General features: G+C 40.5%; 5 protein-coding genes across 5 annotated transcripts; 4 read left to right on the forward strand and 1 right to left on the reverse strand.

Moving 5' to 3' along the window:
* The first annotated feature begins 3559 nt into the window (after positions 1–3559).
* On the forward strand, positions 3560–10335 carry LOC100249302 (calcium-dependent mitochondrial ATP-magnesium/phosphate carrier protein 2). Its single transcript, XM_010665514.3, has 5 exons — positions 3560–4021; positions 4241–4728; positions 8760–9545; positions 9667–9757; positions 9897–10335. The coding sequence occupies exons 1-5, from the start codon at positions 3990–3992 to the stop codon at positions 10087–10089; spliced, it is 1590 nt and encodes a 529-aa protein (XP_010663816.1). The 5' UTR covers positions 3560–3989; the 3' UTR covers positions 10090–10335.
* Positions 10336–10569: 234 nt separating this feature from the next.
* LOC100249219 (pentatricopeptide repeat-containing protein At5g61800) lies at positions 10570–15027 on the forward strand. Its single transcript, XM_010665517.3, is given in 3 exon segments — positions 10570–14575; positions 14577–14691; positions 14947–15027. Coding segments are annotated over 3 exon segments (1701 nt in total). The 5' UTR covers positions 10570–13054; the 3' UTR covers positions 15012–15027.
* LOC100254405 (uncharacterized) lies at positions 14364–16211 on the forward strand. Its single transcript, XM_002284681.4, has 4 exons — positions 14364–15279; positions 15367–15494; positions 15603–15875; positions 16016–16211. Exons 1-4 carry the CDS (start codon positions 15259–15261, stop codon positions 16068–16070), a joined length of 477 nt encoding a protein of 158 aa, XP_002284717.1. The 5' UTR covers positions 14364–15258; the 3' UTR covers positions 16071–16211.
* A 309-nt stretch (positions 16212–16520) lies between these two features.
* Positions 16521–18759, reverse strand: LOC100254316 (pentatricopeptide repeat-containing protein At1g08070, chloroplastic). Its single transcript, XM_019226458.2, has 2 exons — positions 17637–18759; positions 16521–17549 (listed from the first exon to the last, which is right to left on the reverse strand). Exons 1-2 carry the CDS (start codon positions 18757–18759, stop codon positions 16885–16887), a joined length of 1788 nt encoding a protein of 595 aa, XP_019082003.1. The 3' UTR covers positions 16521–16884.
* A 649-nt stretch (positions 18760–19408) lies between these two features.
* LOC100264699 (chromophore lyase CRL, chloroplastic) lies at positions 19409–24284 on the forward strand. Its single transcript, XM_002284670.4, has 9 exons — positions 19409–19582; positions 19680–19729; positions 19859–19919; positions 20016–20051; positions 20537–20587; positions 21096–21188; positions 23419–23523; positions 23714–23806; positions 23922–24284. The coding sequence occupies exons 1-9, from the start codon at positions 19409–19411 to the stop codon at positions 24060–24062; spliced, it is 804 nt and encodes a 267-aa protein (XP_002284706.1). The 3' UTR covers positions 24063–24284.
* Positions 24285–24435: the final 151 nt, after the last annotated feature.

Genomic DNA, 24435 nt, shown 5'->3' on the forward strand with positions numbered 1-24435 from the left:
ACCGGATTGAGGACTTCAGATGGCATGCGAGGAATGGGTGTGTGCCTTTGGCACTGGTCACACCTCTTGATGTAGTCTTCAACGTCTTGTTTCATGGTGGGCCAATAGTACTCTTGCGAATGAGCACGATGTGCTAGGATTCGTCCTCTTGTGTGATTTCCACATACACCCTCATGTAGTTTTGCCAATACATACTAAGCCTCTGTGTTGTCTAAGCACTTGAGGTATGGACTTCCAAATGATCGCCTATAGAGGCAGTCCCTGATCAGAGTGAAGCGGACAGCTTGTACCCAGATCTTATGCACTCGTTTGCTTTCTTCCGGTAGATTACCTATCAGAAGGTAGTTTTCGATCTCATGCACCCAACCAACACTTGTTTCATTGGTGTTGCATACATGTGTGACTGCAATTGATGAAGTAGTTTGAAGGTGGACAAGCAGTAATACTGCTTCCTTTATAGGGAGCGTAACATCTATTCCAGCTAAGGAGTCGACTTGTACGTTTTTTGTTCAAGGGATTCTTTTGATGACCCACTTGTTTAATCTATCCAGGATATTTCGTACCTTAGAAAGGTATTGAGCCATGCATCCGTCTTTGGCTTCGTACTCCTCTTGAATCTGCCCAACAACTAGTTGGGAGTCACTGCATATTTCAAGCTTAGGAATAACTCAACAGGGTGGACAGATGACTGTGAGCTAGCATTCGAGGAGATTAAACACTACCTCACACAACCACCCATTTTGAGCAATCCTCAACCTAGTAAGCAATTGTACATGTACCTAATAATATCTTATTGTGCTGTCAACATCGTTCTGTTTCGCTGCATGAAAGACAAAGAGCAAAGACTCGTTTACTATGTAAGTAAGTGATGGTTGACGCGGAAACCAGGTACTCAAAGATGGAGCAAACAACTTTGGCCTTAAGAAGTGTCGTGCGAAAGCTCCGCCCTTATTTTCAAGCCCATTAAGTGATTGTACTCACAAATCAACCACTCAGAAGCATTCTGCACAAACCTGACCTATCAGGGAGAATGATAAGATGGGTCATTAAACTTAGTGAGTATGGGATTAAATTTTAACCTAGATTGGCAATGAAGGAGCAGGTCATGGCTGACTTCATAGCTGAAACCCCTCAGAAACTTCAGCAGTCTATAGGCTCTCTCAAAAAGGGGTGGTGGATACTGCATGTCGATGAGGCCTCCCGGGTCTCGGGATCCGGAATGGGTCTAATTTTACAATCACCAACCCGAGAACAATTGGAACAGGTTATCCGGCTCGAGTTCCCAACCTCCAATAATGAAGTCGAGTATGAGGCAATCCTAACCGAACGAAACCTTGCTTTCACTTTGTTAGCTTCTAAGCTCGAAATATGTAGTGATTCCTAACTAGTTGTTGGTTAGATTCAAGGAGAATACGAAGCCAAGGACAAGCTGAAATTTTTTTTTCTGCTCATCTTAACAGTATAAATAAACACGACTTCTAGTAAAGAAAGATCCAAGTGGTATAGCATATTTAAAATGATACACCATATGAGTACCCTAATCGTGTTCGGATGGAGGAAGGCTAGGAGAATCTTTGTAAAGTGAAGAAACTGCTTGAAGAGGGAAGGAAGAGAAAAGCAGAGCCCAACATTGAATTGCTCATTGCTAAAAACAGTGGAATCGAAGGGCTCATTTTCGGTTGACATTGGGCCACCAACCATCAAGCAAATAGCAACCCCATATGGAACACGAAAGCGCTCCCTAAACTCCCATTCAGTAAGAAGTTCAATGGACTTCTCTGCATCCGTGCGTCCGACACCTTCTCTTGATCGGACACCTTTCTTGCCCTTATGAGTCGCGCTGGTAGAAACAACACCCCCTTGTGCTGATATACTAAAATGGTGGGCCGAGTAAGATCTGCATGACACAACGACCAAACATTAGAAATCAGTGACCCGACCTTCTTGCTCATGAACACACCTTAGTTGTGTAAAGACTAGCCTACATGGGCTTAAGGACCATAGCTAGGTGGAGCACTTGACCTAGCTTGTAGGGCGAACCCCATTCAAGGTACCTCCTATCCATGCCCTGCAAAGACCTAGAATCAAAAAGCCTAAACATTAGTCCTAAAAAGCCAACCCAAAGGGAAAGAGGCCCTAGTTCTAGCAAACATCATCGACGATGACTTTTTTTCACAAAAAGACACAGATTCTGCATCCTACTCTTAGCGATTCCCCCGTTGTAGCCTAGAAAGGCCACAAACAATCCCAAATAGCAATTAAGCGCAACATTGAAAGAAGAAAAACAAGGGATTAATGGCTTACCTAAAACCAAGGAAGCACCACTGCCAGAAACCAAGTTTCACCCCAAAGTAGAACTGTAATCGTCGAAGGGACCACTAGGAAGATGGACGACCACCGAAGTTGCAATAGAACTGATTGCAAGTGCCGCCAGAGAAGGTAGACGGTGAGGGGCAACGAGAGGACAATGGTTGGATATGCAAAATGCAAAGGGGATAATGGAAGGAGGAAAGAAAACTCTGAGGGTAGGAAACGTCCAAATGAATCCCAAATGACAGGCCGTCTAAAAACGCACCTCGAAGCAACATGCCACCTGACAAAACACCTTGATGGAAGTATCCGTCTTGTAAACAACTGAAACGTGTCTCACCCACACTGGGGGACTCCAAGAGACATTTTCAGCCCATCAACCTCTGCCCAGACACAACTATACGTGTTGAAGGGGGCATTGTGTGGGTCTAATCCCATGTGTCCACCCACGAGTACTTTCACATGTCTGTCTACATGGCATCGTCCTAGGTCACTTCTTTCATTACTGCTCGGACAACCTTCAAGGCATCCAAAAACATCCTATCCGGACCATTTGTGCCACTGAGTAGACCATATATCCCTAATAGTCCCAAATCCTCTTTGATATGCGAGACAATGGCTATCTGACACTGGAATGACTAATGGGATTCTTTCCATCCTTATGTCCACATCAGTGGACTGGCATGTCTAGTCCCAAACCGTCAACAGGATTAAAGGGACGACAAGCTGCATCATGACGTGTTGTCTGACGCAACCACCAGCTGCCTTTTAGTTGTAATGATTGCCCTATCACTATTGCGTAATCATCATTACGACATTGAGTCAAGGGTCGGGTCATCACTACTATGCCCTCCACCTTTGAACACTATAAAAACCTTATTCAAACATAGCACAGGGAGAGGCCAACATTGTGAGTTCTCTCACTTACTTTCTCTCTCTCTCTCTCTCAAGGGTTTCTATTCATTCCCAAAGTGTGACTTGAAAAAGCGAAAACCTAGATTCTGGCATTAGAACGAGAGCTTTCGCTGCCACGTCTAAAGGAGGAATCCATCCTCAATCGACCTGGTATCAACAATGACTACTTTCTATTGCTTCAACATATCCTGTGATGTGGAGCGAGCTATTCTCCCACCTTCCCAATCCTTCTCAATTTGCTACAAAATCCAAATAGTTGTTGGGGATTGAATCTTTCATGAACTCGTGAATTAACTAAGCAAGCTTATGGGAAAAAGTAAATAGAAAAATAGATAGAATTACAATTCTGGTAGGTTGGCACATGGTATGGGATTTGACACGTTGCTAGAATAGAAAGAGGAAAATGATTGAGGGGTGAATTGCAGAGGCACACATGGCTTTCGTATTCATGGTTGCCATTTCTCAATCTGTGGCTGTTGCCTCCACTTGCACGTGAATATCAAATGCACTGTACATAGCCCGTAAAAATATATGATACTATGTTGCTGTTTATATACCATGGCCCCTTCTCTGCTCTCTATCTCTCAATCTCTCCTCTATCCTGGAATCGCTCCACAACCGCGCTCTGGCAACCTTGATCGTCCACAGTTTCCTACTTGGGTGCTGCGATTTTTGGCTTTGCTGTTGGAAAGGGAACCGTGTCAAAAGTCTGCTATGAGAAGATGTGCGTGTTTGAACGTTCATAAAGATGAAAAGAGAAGAGTATGAATTGGGTTGATTTTGGTGTTGTTGATGGGTAAGTCTTATAATTAGATTTGAAATTGGACTCACTTTATTGACCTGTAAACTTGTATATGTATATATATTACGTGTGTATAGAGAGAGGGAAATGTGTATTTGGGTCAAAAATTCAATTTTTGTATTGATTTAGTCAGTTCAAATTTAGGGAAATTTATAAGCTGCAGGGTCTCTGTTTCCTTTGTTAATTACATTACTATTTCTTACCGTATCATAGCGAAGATTTTGGGGTGGGGAGGATGTCAGGGGCGGGGCAAGCCGTGGAGCGGGTGGGGTTTGGGAAGATGGAGAAGAGGCGTGCATCTTCAGACTCAGAGTCAGAAACAGGGTGCTGCAACCCAGTGAGAAAGGGAGGGCCTGTGGGTATGGACCATGTTCTTTTGGCACTGCAAGAATCCAAGGAAGAGAGGGATGTTCGAATTCGAAGCCTTTTCAATTTTTTTGACTCGGCCAATCTCGGATATTTGGACTATGCCCAGATCGAGGGTGGCCTCTCTGCCCTTCAAATTCCTCCTGAGTACAAGTACGCCAAGGATCTTTTAAAGGTATGCGATTCCAATAGCGATGGGCGTGTTGATTATCAAGAGTTCCGCCGCTATATGGATGATAAAGAACTCGAGCTTTACCGCATCTTCCAAGCTATTGATGTCAAACACAATGGCTGCATTTTGCCTGAAGAGCTGTGGGATGCCCTTCTCAAGGCTGGTACTTTCTTTTCTATAATGCCCTTTCTTTCGTCATCCAGTTATACTCCATAAGAGTTATTCCTAGTTTTGTGGTCAAAAGATGTTTCTTTTTTCATTTGAACCACTTGTACATGCTCCAAAAACTTGCTACAACAAAGTGTAAAAGCCATACATCTTTACTGGGTTGATTTTTCCTTTTTTTTTTATAATTTAATTGAGATTCAACTTTTTCATATTTGGTATGATAATTAGCATCAAAGGTTTTCTGCCACTTGGCCAAACAGTCCACCTTTTGGAATTTTATACTGTTGATGATCTAAACTATGTGGTAGTTGCTTAGACATATCTGGTCACCCTCATTTTGCCAATCTGAAATACCTAGGAGTGGGATTTCAGAACCATTAGATTGGAAGAATGTCAATCTAACAAAGCCCTCAACCTGATTAGTTATAGTCCATTCCACCATATCTAAAACCATTTTCAAATTGCAGCAACGTTTCAGCTTTGAAAATAATAACCATGTTTATCCCTTTCCTATGGAATTTATCTCAAGACTACAATATGCTTGATTCTGTTAGGTTAAACTAGGCTGTGGTCTATACTAATGTCTGTCATGTTGTCTTGGCATGCCTTCCTAGGAAAAGGTACTTCAAGCCTAATTCTTTTGGAAGGGATTTGATCCACATGAGTTCATTGTCTCCATGTGTTCCTGTCAAATGCATAATCTGCTCCATCAGCATTGGCTCATATTTTCCCTTTCATAAAATCATATGCTCATGTAGGATTCTTTTTTCTCTCAAGCAGATTTTGGATATCCTAAAACCATTTAAGCTGTCTCTGGGTCTTTCTCTCTGGGTTACTGCAGGAACAACTTGATTACGTCAGCTCCTATGTTAACTGCAGTAAGGATAAATATATCAACTATCTAGCAAGTGCTAATGTTCCCTTGGATGCTAGAGAGTTGCTCCACCATGGATTTTTCCGGGCACAGGCAATTATACTAGTCTCAAGTTCAAGAATATACTTCCATTGAGAAATAATTATTTCCCACTCCGACATTCCAGCTCCTTTACTGATTGCTTAGTTGATTTAAATCTTTAATCCAAAACTCATTACTTTCAGATCTACTCATATTCGTTTCCTATTGTTACCACCATGTCATCAATATCAATGTATTTAATAAGACTTCTAGTTTTACTTTTGGCTCCCTCTATATAGGTCATGTGTACTTTGGTGTATGGCTTCCTTCTTTATTTAGAATATTTTCTTGCTTGCTAATAAAAAAAAATACGACTTCTAGTTTTATCATCCCAGTTTGATGAAGAGTATATGATCAGTTATGCTGCATATGTCAGAACTTGATTAATCCCCACTGAACTTTTCAAACCTCTAGGAACTACTCTGAAAGTAATTTCTTTGCCTGCTCAATTTCCTTCCCTTTCCGTATCTTGAATTTAGGTGGTGATATCATATAAATTAACTGGAGACATTGATTGATCTTAGCAACAGGACCAATCACCTCTTGGTATTCCACCTCATATGGCTATATGAGGCAATGTGAATCTTGCTTTGTTCATCCATGAACCATTTTATATATGGTTTACAGTAGAAGCTTATTCACACGCTACTGGTTCTTTTCCTTACAGAATATAAAAAAGAAGTCTAAAGTTTTACTTTTGTTTCCAAGGCTTGAATCACCTCGAGTTCATTCAACTCATGCTAGGATAAGGCTTCAATACATGCATGGAGCACTAAAAATAGATAGCAAAGATGAAAATAAGAACCACTTTGATAGGAAGAAATAGCGGGCACAAAATTAGATACACGGTATTTCTAGATACTTGTATCCCTTCATGAATAACAATTGGAAAGTTATGATTGATACTAGCTGGGCCAAAAGCACTAAGATCTATATGACTAGAAGGGCAGTTATTTGAGTCATTGTCTGAAGTAGGATAAGTTTGGGTAGTGATCTCATTTTAGGGTGATTTTGACTATTAGTCCATGAATGGCTCTGTTTCTAAAATAGGCATCACTATAGTAGTAGGATTAGAGCTGGTACTGGTAGTGTTAGAAGGGAGTGGAACCAAGGGAAAAGGTATCTAGAAGCATCTCTTGTACTCAAAATGTTCTTCCCATGAGAAAAAGTATCTATTGGATGGACAAACTTGCTCAAAGAATGTGACACCATGGTGGTGAAGTAATTTTTTTCTGAAAGGATGAACCACTTGTAATCCATCTAAGTAGGTGAGTAACCAACAAAAGTATATCTAAGTGTTGTGAAGTTCAGCCAAACTGGATTCCATTGATGATACCAAGTTGGCTGCTTTGCCTTTTTTACCTCTAACAGAAAAAGAAGAGAAGAAATAGGACAGAGAAAGGGAGGGGGTGGGGTATGGTTTGTTGAAGGATAGAATGAACATCTGGCTTCTTAACATTACTAGCATTATTTCTATTGAACAAGAAATACCCAGACTAATGTCACTAATCTCAACTTTAATATGTTATGAATGGAATGATCAAAACTTCTGATTTTTCTTCCTGTGCAACCTTGTTTAGGATGATATATCTGTATCATATTGTAATGTACGTAGGGACTGCACTGGTTTTAAAAGATCCATATGGCACATATTCAATGAAGAGGGAACTTCTAGTGCTTTAAAGAATTTGTGTCTCTCCCCGTTTGTCGGGTATCCTTGGAGGCGCAGGTCCGGCAACAGTCATACCAGACAATACATCTCATATATATTCTTAAAATATGGGAAAACCATTGGCATTGTTTGATCATCTGCAATAGGGATAAGTAAAATAACTGCACCACTTAGGCCACATTAAGTTGAAGGTGCTTCAAAGATGTGGGAAAGCTAAAAGACAATATGGTTGAGATGTTGAGAATTGATAAAATACAATCCAACAGAGGTTATGGTTGTAGGTAGTCTATGTATCATTTCCTTTGATCTTTTTAGGTCCTGACTTCGCCTCGATGGTTATGCCATGATGCTTGAAAAACCTATATATGATGGATAGACTCCTGTTTATTTGTTACAGAATTGATCATAGATAAATTACTCTTTTATTTGGTTGTGTTCAATAGACCCATAATTCTAACCTTCATGTTACTCATCTCAAGAGAAATGTCAGAGCCAAGGCATAGCTAAAGTGAAAAAGAGGAATTTGTGTAACCAAACTCAAGTAGTCGGGGCTTGAGGCTCTGTTAGGTTGATTTTTGAGATGAGAAATCCTTTCTGGTGGTTGTCTGACTGCATTACAAAACATTTTATCTGAGCTGATAATCAATGAAGGTCCTAATAGTGAGATTTTTTCCTGGCCCTTCACCTTCTTTGTCTTCATTTTCTTTATCTGTTATATTTTTTTTATTTTTTTTATTTGAGATTTATTAGTGGATTGGCAACATGCTAAAGCAGTCCAGATATAATATTCTGTTATCCTAGTGTGCTTTGTGTGTGCGTAGCCTACAGATGATATCTTTGGAACCATTTTCTTCTTTTAGCGCTCTTTGTTTTTTTTTTTTTTTTTTTGGATTTCCATAGAGCTTTAGATACTACACCTGACTTATGGTATATGAAGTCTGGACTTTTTTTTTTTTTATGTGCTTTCACTTGCCCTTTGAAATTATTTTCTTTTGCATGTATTTACATTATATGTAGAAAGTAAACAAGATTTATATATGTAATACAGCCCATCAGGGTGCCCAACTGGTTGGGGCAAATGCCCAGATGTGTGGGCAAGGCGCACAATCTTGGGTTCGATTCCTGCCGTGCCGATTGAATGCCCTGGATTACCTAGTGCTGATTGTGGTGGGTGCAATCAACACCCCCCCCCGAGGTTTGGAATTCCCATGGAGAGTCCAAAGGGCTTAGCCATGGAAGGTTTTCTCAGTTATAAAAAAAAAAAACAAAAAAAATCTGTAATACGGGTTTTGAGACATGTTTATTTTTTTAGTATGTGTAGGAGGGATTTCCCAGTCAATGGTTTCCATTTTACAAGTTTTTTTCATCCTATAAGCAACAGCGGTGTCTCTTTTTTCAGGGATTGAAATTGACGATGAGGAGCTTGCCCGTTTTGTGGAAAATGTTGATAAGGATAACAATGGAATTATAACTTTTGAAGAATGGAGAGATTTTCTTCTGCTCTATCCCCATGAGGCAACCATAGAAAATATCTATCAGTACTGGGGAAGGGTATGCCTTGTAGATATTGGTGAACAGGCTGTTATTCCGGAAGGCATAAGCAAGCACGTACATGCAAGCAAATATTTGCTTGCTGGGGGAGTAGCAGGAGCTGCTTCTCGTACTGCAACTGCTCCTCTTGATCGCCTAAAGGTGGTTTTGCAAGTACAGACTACACATGCTCGCATTGTTCCAGCCATAAAGAACATATGGAAGGAAGGTGGTTTATTGGGGTTTTTCCGAGGTAATGGATTAAATGTTGTGAAAGTTGCACCAGAAAGTGCCATCAAGTTTTACACATATGAAATGTTTAAAAATGTCGTTAGAGATGCTAAAGGGGAAGCGAAGGATGATATAGGTGCTGCTGGCAGACTTTTTGCTGGTGGTATGGCAGGTGCTGTGGCACAAACTGCTATTTATCCATTAGATCTTGTGAAGACTCGGTTACAGACGTATACTTGTGAAGGTGGAAAGGTTCCTTATTTGAAAACACTGGCAAGGAATATATGGTTTCAGGAGGGACCTCAAGGCTTTTATAGAGGTCTTGTACCATCTGTTCTTGGGATCATACCTTATGCTGGAATTGACCTTGCTGCATATGAGACCTTGAAAGATATGTCAAAGACATATCTGCTTCATGATAGTGGTATGATCTTCTTTATGTTTGGCCTTAGCTTTTCGTTTTCTTCTCTTCCGGTTTTGTTTTTGCTTAATTATACACAAATATTTCATGAAAATGGCTTTCTGAAAATTTGCTTTTGCTCTAGAACCTGGACCTCTTGTACAACTGGGTTCTGGGACAATTTCAGGGGCTCTTGGAGCAACATGTGTTTATCCATTGCAGGTTATTAGAACAAGGTAAAATCTGGTGTTTGCATGACCTTGGCTACTTGTTTTCCAGTCTATCTGGAGTGGTTTTCTTCTGGTTTACCTGAACTAGTTTTGCATCATCTTTACATGTGCTTCTGTTGAGGATGACCCTATTGTTGCTTTTCAGAATGCAAGCTCAACGTACTAATACGGATGCTTCTTACAATGGAATGTCTGATGTATTTCGGAGAACCCTTCAACATGAAGGTTTTAGAGGTTTCTACAAGGGACTCTTTCCAAATCTTCTCAAAGTTGTGCCATCTGCAAGCATTACATATCTGGTTTATGAAACAATGAAAAAAAGTCTAGATCTTGATTAGGGAATGTAGTAAACGTGCCCAATGGCCACTAAGATGATTAAGCATTGGTATTACTGACGATGAAGATAACAAGGCATGAAGATATGAAGATACTAAAAATAAGATTACTAATCCAGTAGCTGATACACTGTTCAAATTACATGATAGGTGGTAATTACATGTGGGAGCACATGATTTTGTAGTGAAGAATGTTCTGGTTCCACATTTGGCTGAACTAATTGTTGAGAAACAAGATTACACTGTGAACTTCTGACTGCCAGGTCCTAGATGGTCCTTTCCCTTTTCATTGTCATTTACACTTTACCTCCAATGTCCAAATGAAACAAAAGATACTTGTTTGCCTCTTTACTTTAAAGCATGGTGAGGTTATATGAAAATCTTTAACTTATGTTCCTCATCTCCATTCTGGTAGAGGTACAGGAGGCAACACAAGTCTTTTATCTTTTGGATTTGTTATTAATGTGTGGATTTCATATCATTATTGAGGACAGCGAAATGACCTAACCTAAAAGGTCTGTAAAACTTTATATTATGTCCATGTACGTTAGATTTGTGTCAAAAAGATTGGTGTAGCTAACCCCAGGTATGGTTGGGATGAGGTTTTTGGGTTTTAACTTTTAACTTATCACATCCAAACACGAAGGAACCTCCTTTGAAGGACATGGAATGTATTTGATTAATGTTTTCATTGACCCTAGAACTTCATTTTTGATCTACGCACCAGTGCTCTTGCATTTTCATTCAACATTCTTTTGACTACCTTCCTTTTAGGACATGGATTTTCTTTACCTAATGCCTGCAAATGTCCCAGGACATACAGTTCCTTTTAAGCTGTGAAATATTTTAGAAATACCTTTGGTTAATGCTCTCTGATTACTTATTTTTATTTTTATTTTTAAGATTTGTGTTTCCTAAATTGTACTGATGCACATTGCAGCTGATGTATTGGAATGCTTTAGCCTTAAGAGTGATGGAAGGATCATTGTGGTGGTTCCATAATAACTGGGATTAAAATTCTTTCTAGGTTGAGCTCTATAAGATGCTCGGTTCTCGGCACTATCTTGTGATTCTTCCCTTTCAATTGAAGGGTTTTTCATTGATCTTTTCTGCTTAGTCTCTGCTCGTGCTTGCTGATTTTCCACATGCATCCAGTCTTACTTTTATTACTCATGGATTCCCTCTTGATGGGATGGAAAGGATTAGACTATACTTCTTAGCAGAAAACCTTGTGCCTTATTCCTTTTATGGGACTGGTAAAATAGTAAGAGTTTGACCTTATTGGAGTCCCAGAAAATTTCAGGAACAAATAATCATCAGGATATCAGAATGCAATCCTAATTGGCACCTCAACAAACAATAGTTTATTCATTTCTTCAAAACCGTTCAGCTGCCCCCATATATACAAACCTGTCTTGGAGACCAATAATTGAGCGGTTGAGATTCATGCACGGATACAAATAAAAAGGGCTATGGAGGTTTCAGTCCTGCAGGTGCATCACTAGGACAGCAGTACGGTGGATCTACTCTTCCACTAGAGTGAGGGAAGGGGTTCTAATCGACCATGATACAAACATGAAAACTGAGTAGGAAGAAAGACAACATACATGAAAAAGGAGTCAAAGAAAGCAAACACTGAAAATGGCTTGGCATAGACTAGTTAATATGGAGACAACCCAGTACATGAATTGCCTTTTTCTTCCCTTTGTCTGTTTTAGATTTTGTCTTTGAATCGACAGCCAGTTTAAGCCAAGGAAGGAACGCTAGAAGTAAGAAAACCGGAAGAAAGGCTTGGCCTCCCCTTAGCCTCGATGACTTGCCTGTTTCCCCTTCACACCCCTATCAGAAGAGGTAGAAGGCACCCGCATCCCCATGTGGAGAAATTGCCAGCATTATCACCATCTTCTTCTTCTTTTTCCTCCACATCTCTCCGGATGTCACAATGCTTCAGAACTTCAAGTAGAAACCGGTGAGGAGGACAGTGACAGTGTTGTTTGTTTCCTCCTATTTTCTCAAGTATATAAGGGCCTTCCAGCTTCCCCAACACATAGTTTTCAAAGAAAAAGAAAAACAGATCAACAGAGAGGATCACATTTGGAATGGTCCCCATATTCCATTATTCTCATATTGGGTCGTGTTTATCTCCACTAAGAATATTTTTATTCGTCTGCTTTACATAAATTACTCTGATCTCTACATCATTGCTATTTTTTTAAACTTGCGTTTTTTCCTTCTTTTGGAAGAGTGGAGGAGGGCCTAGTCATTCCCTGTGAAAAAAACAAAGCTAAAGAAAAAACGAATGAAAAAAAGTGATAACAGGTGGAGGGTGCCTTGTCTAAAGAAGTAAATGGAAGGATAAAGAATGGAAAGGCAGTTAAAAAGGCAGTTATACAACAAAATAGGGGCATTTTTAAGTGAGAATATTTAAGCAGATAAGCCTTTCTTTTTAAGGAGTAGAATCACTTTGCACCGTCCATTCTCAGTCTCTTACCCCTTTCAAATACTTGAGAGAATCCATGTATTTAAAGGCGCTGATCCACTTGAGGTGCTAAATGCAGAATGATGGCTCTTTCTATCAATAATATATGTGTATCGATAAGTGATAAAGAACAAACACTCTGGACATCCTTGGAATAACTTATCCCATATTTCCATTATAATAATTTTCTGCTCTTGGCAAATTCAGAGCCGAAGACCATCCGTCTTCCATCTAATGGTGGATTACCTGTGGGCTTGAAGATTTTTTCTGATCTATGAAGCTGCAGGCCCAGAAAATACAGAAATGTGGGAAAGTTAATTATAGATTCATGGGAACATAGATCTAATTGGTATGGAGTAGAGTGGAGATGATGGCAAATATGCAATGCCAATTGCCAAGAAGGTTAGCGATTTTTGTGTGTTTGGGCATGCAAAAGCATATATAGATGGAGGAGAAAGGAAGAAAGAGGAGATATTGGTATGACAGAAGATGAGAAAAGAGGATGGGAGTGATGGTAATACTATAGTCAACACAAGTGAGGCGATTACTGTGATAAGGCAATGCAAAAGCCTCAAACAACTCCACCAGGTTCATGCTCATACCATCACCACTGGCCTTTTATGGGGTTTACACCATTCTTCTCTGCTCCTAACCAACATCCTCACTGCCTTCACCGCTCTTCTCCCGACCACCAACGCCTCGCCAACTACTCCAGCAGCTCTTACAGGCTATGCCCTTTCAGTCTTCAATCGCATCCCAAACCCATCAACCTTTGGCTACAACACCATGATTCGAGCTCACACCCTCCTCTCCTCCCCTCTCGCTGCACTTGTCATCTTTGTCCGCATGCGCCGCCTCTCTGTCCCACCGGACACTCACACCTTTCCCTTCTGCCTCAAAGCTTGCTCCCTTCTCCCTGCGCTCTCCCTCGCGCAAACGCTTCATTCCCAAGCCTTCAAGTTTGGGTTTGGGGCCGATTTATTCGTCTGCAACACCCTTATTCATGTCTACTCTGTCAATAAGCATCTGCATCATGCATGCCAAGTGTTTAACGAGACTTCCCTGAAAGATGTCGTCTCATATAATGCATTGATTGGTGGCTTTATTAAGGTTGGCGACACTGACCGTGCACGTCGGCTCTTTGATAAAATGCCCATCCGAGATGCCGTGTCCTGGGGCACCCTCTTAGCTGGATATGCCCAGAGTGGGGACCTCTGCATGGACGCAATTCAACTCTTCAATAGAATGCTCATTTCTACCGTGCGTCCTGATAACATTGCACTGGTTTCTGCTCTCTCTGCTTGTGCACAGCTTGGGGAGTTAGAACAAGGCAAGTCTATACATGTCTACATTAAGCAGAATAGAATCCCAATCAATGCCTTCTTGTCCACGGGCTTGGTGGACTTGTATGCAAAGTGTGGATGTATTGAAACTGCTAGGGAGATATTCGAGTCAAGCCCGGACAAGAATTTGTTCACATGGAATGCCTTGCTGGTCGGGCTTGGCATGCATGGGCGTGGCCATCTATCACTGCATTACTTCTCCAGAATGATAGAGGCTGGAATCAAACCAGACGGTGTGAGCTTCTTGGGAATTCTTGTGGGGTGCGGCCATGCAGGTCTAGTCTGTGAAGCCCGAAATTTTTTTCAGGAGATGGAAGTTGTCTATAGAGTCCCTAGGGAGCTCAAGCATTATGGTTGCATGGCGGACTTGCTTGGGCGGGCTGGTTTGATCAGAGAGGCAATGGAGATGATTGAGCGCATGCCAATGGGGGGAGATGTGTTTGTGTGGGGTGGTGTGCTTGGCGGATGTAGGATACATGGGAATGTTGAGATTGCAGAGAAAGCGGCTGAGAATGTGATGGCTTTAAACCCTGAAGATGATGGAGTCTACTCGATCATGGCTGACATCTATGCCAACGCAGGGCGATGGGAGGATGTTGCAAGGATAAGGAGGTTGATGCATAGCAGACAGGTCAAGAAGAACCCCGGTTGTAGTTTGGTTCAATTGAACTAATGGCGTTTTCCATGGTTTTGTTGCAGGGAGCGCATCCTCTTCTTACATCCTTAATGGGATGGAGACGGAAAAAGGAATATCAATTTCAAGCATCATGGCATGTAACGCAAGTATATATGGTTCTGCACTTCTGTTGTTTTATCGTTTGGTATATGCTTTAACTTCATATATGTTTACTTTAAGAAAAACCATGTTTGGTGGGTAAAAAGAAATTGAGAAAAATAAAGAAATTAAAACGATTTTGCATTCTGCCGAACTTGAAACGTTAATAAATAGAGAACGGGATCCCACCCTAATGCAATTTGGCAACGACGGTCCCACTGAAATTTGATTGGATAAGATATACTCCCTATGGCTCCTTTCAGAATGTTCTAGCTGCTGGCGTCTGGAGCTCGCCCGATCCATTACCCGTAACCAGAGGCAGTTTTAATAATAATATTGTGAAGACATGACGTGCTGCTTCAAGAGGCTTCCACGAGGAGGTTATCTTATGAATCCATGACAAGTGTCCTTCAGCTGTTCCTGACGTGGCTCCAGAAGCCTCCTTTCCGGTTATATATATAGCAGGGAACCGAAAGGTTGCTTTAACATAGGCTTGGAATCGCTTCGCTTCAAAGTCTGATATTGATTTGCCGAATTGCCGTGCTAAGTTAGCACTCTCTCTGTATTGCAAGACGATGGGTTTCAGCGCTACTAGGGTGGGTTCCTTGTCTCTCTTCGTTGTCCTCCGTCTCTTGCTGTCTAGCAACAAAGTAGTTGTTATTATATATGTATGTATGTTGTAGGGTAACTTGAGATCCATGGTGAACCGCTTAAGAGGAAGCCATTACACGTTCGCCACATCAACCTCGCCAAAGATGCGGGCCTATGCTCCCACTGCCGACTTCAGCAACGTCCAACACAGTGAGCTAAGGTGATCAGCCTGCAATATTGACTGTTTAAGTGGGCATAGGATAGAGACAGCCTAGCTCTAAGTTGTTGAGGTGTTGATTAACTTTTAATTTGGGAATGGATTGAGCAGGGGAGTGAAAGGGGATTTTGTACCTGTATACGTGGCGATGGGGATGATAGCGATGTCAGTGACGCTTGGGCTTTGCACGGCGATGCACGAGCTGATGTATTCCCCGGCGGTGCACTTAAGGAAGAGCAGGAGGGAGACTCTGCCGGAGGTGGAGGACCCTGATACTGTAGTTGATGAGGGTGACAAGTTCGTCAAAAAATCCTTGCTTAGAAAGGTGGCCCACGTCCAGGAGCTTGAACTTGTCCCTCATCCCATCGAAGACCCTCTCACACGGTGACTACATTATCCATTTTCTTAATTAATTTCCTTGCTTTTTTTATTAGGCATTCTTTGTTTATTTATATTTACACAGAGGCAGGGTTAGCAAACAATATCTTGACCCTTCCTACTAATACTCTGAATTAATTGTGCAGGCCGCCACGCGCAGTGACACTCAAGTCAGTGGGCATAGATCCAAAAAGCCACTAAGTGCTCCTGGAGCAGGGGACTATTCATTTGGCTTGTAATACAATGTATGGCTCCTCATGACAACATATGACATGAGGATTCGTCTGCGTCTGTAAACTACTGTGATTATATCGGTAATAATAAGAGTGTTGCTTCTGTGCATACAACTATAGCATCGTCCTTGCAAAGAAAATCTTCTGGTTTGCATACATTTGTGTGCCCTGTAAGGTCTAGCCGCTTCACTGGATTAGTGTAACTCTCCAAAATCCTCCACACAACTACTCCCCTCAAGAGTCTGGGGCTGTGAAAGCATGTTTAGTACCAATCATACTTTCCAACTGTGGGAAGTGACAATAATATTTGTTGGGGGTTGAAATTTTGAGGGAGCGAAGATGAATCCCTTAAATGATATTGATATTCTTTGCAAATGAAGTGTATTCTTTCTTCGGCACTCCAGGGCAGAGCTGGATCTAAAGGCAACCTCAAAAAATGATATTAATCATAAAATATGACTTGAGAAAAGTAAATGAAAAAAGCAACCCTTGCAGTGCACAAGGTTTGTAAGGTTCAGTGTGCCCCCCATGGAGTTCTTGTCTTCTAGAATGGCAAGGTGCCACCTGGATTCACTACATTGACACATCAAACGAGGAAATGGAATTCATCCACCGTAGTTTTCAATTATAGTTGGCCATCTTTTTACTCCTTGGCATGATTCAATTCTGGTCACTGACTTGAGAAAATATATCCATAGCAATGCAACAGCAAATGGATCAGCATCAACAACTTCCATCCAGTAAGAACATCATAAGACCTGTCCGAATTAATTTTATTTTCATCACTGTTCTTGATGATCTAAGATACCTGGATCAAACCCTTTGGACTGAAGAGCCTTGTTGATGCTAATCATCGTCTCATATATGGCACCCATTTCAGGATGTGAACGATCTGCAACAAAAAGCTCATGAACAAGGCCATCTATTTCAACAAAAGAACAGCCCGGCTGCTTCTTGATTCTTTGAGTAGCCATATCTTTCCTCACCCTCTTCACATCACCCCACCTTGAGGCTGAAGCATAAACATTAGACAAAAGAACACGAGCACCGCACCTTCTTGGTTCCAATTCCTCAATTTGTTTGGCTGCAAACTCTGCCAGTTCTATATTCCCATGATTCCGACAGGCAAAAAGCAGGGATCGCCATATAACCACATCAGGTTGAATGGGTAGTGTCCGGATGAACTTCTCGGCCTCAACCAATAGGTTAGCGCGGCCAAGAAGGTCAACCATACAACCGTAGTGTTCAATACCGGGAGTGAGGTTGTAAATTTGAGTCATGGCATTAAAATAATAAAGGCCTTTATCCACAAATCCACCATGGTTACAAGCACACAACACGCCAAGGAAGGTGATCTCATTCGGCCTGATATCAGAAATCATTTCCATTTGTGAGAACAAGTGCAGTGCTTTATCAGATTCTCCATTCATGGCAAGGCCAGAAATCACTGCACTCCATGAAAATATATCTGGCTGAGTCAACCCATGAAAGATTTCAAGTGCTTTTTGGATATCTCCACACTTCGAATACATACCTATCAAAGCGTTCCTCGCGTTGAGGTCCATCTCAATGCTGTTTCTTTCACAGTATAAATGAATCCATCTCCCCTGAGCCAGAGCACCCCAATGACCGCATGCCGAAAGGACACAAGCAATTGTTGCTGCATCTGCTGCAAACCCACCAATCTGCATTTCCCTGAACAACTCAATTGCTTCCTTAAATAGATCCGATTGGGCATACCCAGCTATCATAGAAGTCCAACACACTGTATTTCTATGCGGAATTCTGTCGAAAACCTTTCGAGCGTCCTCTATCTGCCCACATTTAGAGTACATATCGATCAAAGAGGAGCCCACAAAAACGTCTAAAACGAATCCACTTCCCGTAAATAACCCATGAATTTTCTTACCCAAATCAAGTAATCCAAGCCTTCCACAAACAGAAAGAGCACTCACTAGAGTGACCTCGTCCGGACTTAGAGAACCATCGCCCAACAACTCCCAAAAAACCTTCAACGCTAGCTCGTAGCGATGGCTCTGCAGATATCCAGAGATCATACTATTCCAAGATACTACATCTCGAACTAAAGCCGGAAGCATATCAAACACGGCACGAGCTGCTTCAACCGCGCCACAAGAAGAAAACGCAGATATGAGCGCATTTTGCACGAAAACATCCAGATGGACCCCCAATTTAAGGGTGGAAGAATGAATTTCACGCCCTTTGTGGAGAAGGGAGAGTCGAGCGCAAGCTTTGAGGACGAAAGGGAAGGAATAGTTATCTGGTAGGGTGCCATTGCGCAGCATAAGATTGTAAAGAGCAATTGTTTCTGCGGGGAAGGAGCTGCGAGAGTAGGCTCTGAACATGAAATTCCAGGAGAAGACATTAGGCTTATGAATTTGAAAGAAGAGGGTGCGAGAGAAGGCGAAATCATGATCATGGGAGAGAGAGTAATAGAGGAGTTTACTGGACACCACGGGGTCTCTGAAGACGCCTGATGCTATGGCATGAGACAAAATTTGGTTGAAGGAGCGGGGATGTGACAAATTTTGCAAGAGAGATAGAGAAAAGTTGTGGTACGACTGTCTATAGCCCCATGCCCAGCCCCATGGTCTTCTCCTGGGAATGGAAATGGAAATGGACGGAAGGAGGAGCATTTACCCACTGCCTGAGGGCTGTGCTGAAGGCGTCGTCACCCTCCTCATTCACTCAAACCCTGCAAACCAAATGAACTTCAAACATGATTCTTATATGGGTTATAAATGGAGGCATGGTACCGAAGGAGGTATTGTAGACTTTTCCTTTAGAAAGAGATGGATTTCCATTAGTTTTTTTTCTCGAAAGCACTATTTTGCCCTTAAAACTTCCAAACATAAAGCACCAGTCCAACCCCAAAACCCGCCAGAGAGTAAGGCAAGTACAAAAAAAGACACATGGAATTCTGTTCACGGGATGGATCATGGATGATGATGGTCCCTTGCCTGGTGCCTAGTGGGTGTTGTGGGGTAGTTGGGTCATTTGGTGTTTCCATTGTACGTGGCCAACAATAGAGACGGGTGACACCTGCTGAATATTTGAAATTGGGAACCCTACCCTTTTTAATCAGGATTCTCTAGAGCCATTTGAGTCATAGTAAGGGTGGCCTCACATTGATTTTTCTTCTGGAATTGGACAGACAAGGATTCAACATCTACAATAGTTTGTAGATGGTTTTATCACAGAAGAACCACTGGGTTTGTGGTGGATGGTGTATCCGCAATTAAGGAAGAAAAAACGAAGGAGTGTTTGAAAGGGAGAGAGTGAGAGATGGGAACGGGGTCTGACTCAGAGTCGGAGGGTAACGGATGGGGCAGAGCAAGAGGAATTCTGGTGAAGGCGGCGGTGTTGATAGGAGGGGCTATTCTCCTTAAGAGACTCACCAAGTCTACCACTCGCTGGGATCATGCCCGCTTTGTTTCCCACTCCCTCTCCGGCGAAAAGGTTCCCCCACCCCCCACTTTTCTTTTCTTTTGTCGTTTTTCCCCGGTTCCATCATCTTCTTCTTCGTCTTATTGTTATTGTGGGTTCTCTTTTCTAGTTCTCAATGGAGCAGGCTTCCAGAGACCCTGACAACTACTTCAATTTCAGGTATTTCTTGGTGATTCTCCTTAGCTCCTTCGTTTCTGACGCCATTCAATTTATTTAGCCTCCATTTTTGCTTCAATCTTCTTCTGGGTTGAAAATTCAAAACTTTCTGTCCTTCCTTTATATGTGCAGAATGGTCACGTGCCCAGCAGCAGAGCTGGTGGATGGTTCCCGGGTCTTATATTTTGAGCAGGTTAGTTTAATTGCCTGCCTCTGCAATCTCAACTATTATTTTCAGTTGTTGCTTGCCATGAGGATGGATTGCTGATGACCCTCTTTCTTTTGGTAGGCATTTTGGAGAACTCCTTCCAAGCCCTTTCGGCAGGTATCCTAAGCACCTGGTCTTCTCTATAACCTGCTGCCTTTTGGTTACAATTTTGTCGATTAATGGCATTGTACACATGAACAAGATGGTGTTCTGTGCCAATGTATCCCCACTCTGATTGCTCTGTATTCTTTTTCTCTTATCTGTTTCCTTAATTCTATTCACTCTCCTTGTAGTCGACCTAGATGGATCTTCCATGGAAATCTTGTGCAATTTAGAGTAAACTTTCTTTTCAAAGTAGTACTAAAAAATGGGTGTGTCTGCTGTTATGATTTGCTAGTTTGTTAAAGTATTGTAGATCTCAGGTTTTGGTTTCTAAAAAATGGGTGTTTTGCTTGGATGCCAATTCTTTTTTTTCTTTTTCTTTTTTTCACAACATTAAATTAATTCTAATGGCTATCTGGTTGCACTTTTGCTTGGATGCCAATTTTTTTTTTCACAACATTAAATTAAATTCTAATGGCTATCTGGTTGCACTGCTGCAGAGATTTTATATGGTAAAGCCTTGTCCAAAAGAGATGAAATGTGATGTTGAGGTAGGATTCTAGTCTATCTTGGTTTTATGTTAAAGAGTGTGTGAATGTATTTCCCTTAATTTGAGCTTCCCTATTCTTGTGTTCCAGTTGGATTTTTCTTGTTCCCTTAGTTCCAGGGTAGATTATTGTTCATGCTAGGCAAATCCAACCTATTAGCCTTGCACAACCAAATTCCAAAATGTCACTTCTTGGTGGTGTTGTCACCAGCCTTGAAATATGATTGATTGATTGTTGGGCAATTATGGTCCATTTTTTACCATGAAAAATTAAGTTTTCCTTTTCCTGTAAATTTTGTTTTTTATTCCACTCTTTGGTTGAGCATAAGTGTTCACATTGTAATAAGTCGTTATCCTTCATGCAAGCATTTATTTTACTTTCTCCTTTTTCTTGTTCTTTGCCCAATTAGTTTGAGATTTCCTTTTTCTTTCCTTTTAATCAGCAATGATTCATATCTTGTCTTTGGAGCCAACTAATATCATAATAGTTCTAACTTGTTTTCAACTGGCAGCTAAGTTCATATGCCATTAGAGATGTGGAGGAGTACAAGAACTTCTGTGATCGCTCCAAGGCCCAGCGCCCACTTCCTGAGGAAGTTATAGGGGTAAACATCCATTCTAATAGAAGTTATGATTTTAGTTTATCAAAATGTTTATAATTGGATTCTTTGGATTTTATGTTGATCTTTGAACATATTGTGTATGATGAAATTTTCTGTATTTTCTGCTTGTGTGGGCAATTTTAACTATGGTCATAGATCTAACTTTCGAGGAAAAAGAAATTCAATTCTTTGATTGCTAATGAACACACTCACTTTGAAATGCCTGCTTATGATTAGATAGGCTATCACAAATTCAAGTCCTTAGATATCTAAAATCCACTGATTTGTGTACTTTGATTTTATTTTACTGATACTTGATCAACCTTCTTTCTTCTCAATTTATCAGCAGTAGATGAGTATCCTTTGTTCTTTTAAAATCCATCCCAGTGAGTATGAAGGAAAAGGATTAGGATTCACTTTGGAACTGTATGATGAATTCATGTTGTATATTGTGTTCTTTTTCATCTTCTTACCTTCCCATGGAGTTAGGATTTTCTTTTAAAGAAACATTGACACAAGGATTAATTATAGAGTGTAGAAAGGAGGTTATGTGGGTGGAAAAAGGGGGCAATTCTTAAAGGTAAATTCTTGACTTTGATCAAATGACCTATTCAGTCTTCTAATATACTGTTTGTCTCGTTTCAAGTTTTAGGTTTCTCTGAGCTTATTATCCTAGGTTGGAATAAGTTGATTCAAGGTGTCTTGGTGGACAAGTGAAAACTTGAAAATTTTCTATAGAATAACTTTGGGAGGAATTTTTTGGGGAAATGCAGTAGTAGCAGCCAGAAAATGATAGTGTTGGTATAATGAGGTGAGTGGAAGGTATGGTGTGGGGTTGTTGAAAGCTACAATGAGTATCGTTGATGAGTTTACAAAAAAGTATGAATTTTTCAAGGTGGTTTTAGGAAAGCGGTAGAGTTTTAGGACATAGGACATTATTTTTGGATGGGCAGAGTTGGAATAGGAATTCGACCTTTATGGGGGAATTTCACAACTGATTTGGCACTGCAATTAATAATGAGGTTTGGGTGAATGATTATGTTGTTTGGGTGAGGAGACTGTCAAAACCCTAGTTTTTCTAGGTATGGGATTTGGGGGAAGTTTTAGCTTTCTCTGAGAAGCTATAATCTGTATAGTAATCTAAATGCTAAGAATGTATTGTTGTGGAGAATTAACCCAAGTGGGATGTTTCTGGTTGAATCTTTTTTTGGCCTTTTAAGAAGGGATGGATAGGACTTCATTAAGGCTTGAACAGAGTCATGTTAAGTTTATCAAGAGTTCTACTTTTTTCCCCCTTTTTTTTTTCTTTTTATGTGGGCGTATGCATCTGTGCATGATCAGATGTGAGAAAGAAGTGCCTTTTCATTTGAGAAGCATGAAGAGGGTTGTCCCCAATAGGCTTTATTATGTAAGATGTATGTTACATCCAGATTTTGGTGATCTTCTTTTTCGTTGTTTCAGAATGGTTGGAAAGCTAGAATGCTTGGGAAGTGGCACCTCACTGTCTACTTTCATGTGTCTGGAAAGGGGGGAAAATCCCAGAATGCAGAGCTTTTCACATTTCACACATAATTCTCAAAAGTTATTCAAATGTCTAAAGCATCAAATTATCAGCTGATTTATTATCATTTTAGGAGTAAAATGAATAAAATCCAATAAAATCTATAAATTTAGGTCAACCACCATACCCAAAGTTGGGAACCACAAAAACATAGAGATTTTTTTTTTTTTTTTTTTTAAATGGAACTCTAATTAGATCTTTACTAATCAGAACGAGTGAGATTTTGTTATCTATGATATATAAAATGGGACTTATCACATGGGGGTTTCTCATCTCTTTCGTTTTCATGTTATCATGGCAAGATTTTATTTGGAACCTGACAAACTGCTGAGGACTGATTATATGCAAGTCATGCCCGGTAAATTTGGTACCCAACCAACTACTTAGGAAATGTTTCATTAAGGGAACCAATGGCCTCTTGTCTGGTTGGAAGATTTGACTACATAGTATTGAATTAATTATGGCAAATTGCTATTGATTTTGACCTGTATCTTGTAGTGATGTTGCTGCCCATATGATCAGACGCACAAGTTGCCAACTAAAATTGACTTATTTTTTTAAAATCATCCATCTAATTGGCTTTAAAGGATTATCTACATGCTGCAATTTTTTCTTCTGCTGCACTTGCATGCTATTTCATATTGCCGCATTTTTTCAATGTATTTTGTGCAGGACATTGCAGAGCATTTGACGACCATATATCTCAAACGCTGTGAACGTGGCAAACGCTGTTTATATGAAGGTTCAACTCCATCAGGGGGATTCCCTAATTCATGGGTATTTATAATTTTTTTCTTTTTTTTGTTTACTCTTCCTTTATTATTTCATATGTGCCATCCAAAACTGGTGTGGGCTGTTGAAACAATATGGTTTTTATATGCAGTTATAAATTCTATTGAATTACAATCATGTTATGCCTAGTCAAAAAATTTTATTTGCATCGTGATACATGATTTTTTTGTGACAGAGTGGTGCAACCTACTGTACTTCAGAACTTGCAGTCTTGAAGAATAATGAGATTCATATCTGGGATAGGGGCTATGATGATGAAGGAAATCAAGTAAGTTTGAAAGCCTTACTTGATTTCACTTAGCTAGATATTTTATTTAATTATCATGTTCTGTTTCAGCATAAATCAAGAGCCTCCTGTAAGTGTTTTATTTCATTCATCACAGGTTTGGGGAGTGAAGGAGGGTCCTTACGAGTTCAAGCCGGCACCTGCCTCAAGTTCCAATGACATGTTTTCTCCTTTAAATTTTGCCCCCCCTCTGCCCATGGAGAAAAGAATAGATGGTTCATTTGTTTTACAAGAATGATCACTACTTTATAACCATGACATGTAAATTTTCAACTTTCATGATTCTTAGATCTTACATATTGTGTTTTTGTCTATTCTATTTCCTCCGAATGAACTTGATGCATTGAACAATTAGCAATGTAAAATTGCACTCAATAGCTGAAGTGCAATAAAATGTATAGTGATGGTTGGGAGCTTGTGAATTTCCAGTTCATCATATATCCATATGTGATTCCTAGAACCTGTATACTAAGACAAGGCTTTAGTTTACACATTGATTCATGGAGATGGAGGAAATTCTTCTTTCTCTTTTTGTGATCAAATGAATCATTAATGAGTTCTCCCAAAAATAATTGCTGTCATGGTTATATGAATATCTGCATTCCCTCAGT

The sequence above is a fragment of the Vitis vinifera genome, chromosome 17 (assembly GCF_030704535.1).
Source record: "Vitis vinifera cultivar Pinot Noir 40024 chromosome 17, ASM3070453v1".
Lineage (NCBI taxonomy): Eukaryota > Viridiplantae > Streptophyta > Magnoliopsida > Vitales > Vitaceae > Vitis > Vitis vinifera.

Bases quoted from the DNA above. Each gene is read 5' to 3' on its own strand.
- LOC100249302 (XM_010665514.3), top strand. From the start codon at position 3,990: ATGAATTGGGTTGATTTTGGTGTTGTTGATGG. The intron at 4,022-4,240 runs GTAAGTCTTATA...ACCGTATCATAG, and splicing joins GATTTTGGTGTTGTTGATGG to CGAAGATTTTGGGGTGGGGA. The intron at 9,758-9,896 runs GTAAAATCTGGT...GTTGCTTTTCAG, and splicing joins TTGCAGGTTATTAGAACAAG to AATGCAAGCTCAACGTACTA.
- LOC100254405 (XM_002284681.4), top strand. From the start codon at position 15,259: ATGGGTTTCAGCGCTACTAGG. The intron at 15,495-15,602 runs GTGATCAGCCTG...TGGATTGAGCAG, and splicing joins GTCCAACACAGTGAGCTAAG to GGGAGTGAAAGGGGATTTTG. The intron at 15,876-16,015 runs GTGACTACATTA...TTAATTGTGCAG, and splicing joins ATCGAAGACCCTCTCACACG to GCCGCCACGCGCAGTGACAC.
- LOC100254316 (XM_019226458.2), bottom strand. From the start codon at position 18,759: ATGCTCCTCCTTCCGTCCATTTCCATTTCCATTCCCAGGAGAAGACCA. The intron at 17,550-17,636 runs GTATGTATTCGA...CATGGAGTGCAG, and splicing joins CGCGAGGAACGCTTTGATAG to TGATTTCTGGCCTTGCCATG.
- LOC100264699 (XM_002284670.4), top strand. From the start codon at position 19,409: ATGGGAACGGGGTCTGACTCAGAGTCGGAGGGTAACGGATGGGGCAGA. The intron at 19,583-19,679 runs GTTCCCCCACCC...TCTCTTTTCTAG, and splicing joins ACTCCCTCTCCGGCGAAAAG to TTCTCAATGGAGCAGGCTTC. The intron at 20,052-20,536 runs GTATCCTAAGCA...GCACTGCTGCAG, and splicing joins CTTCCAAGCCCTTTCGGCAG to AGATTTTATATGGTAAAGCC.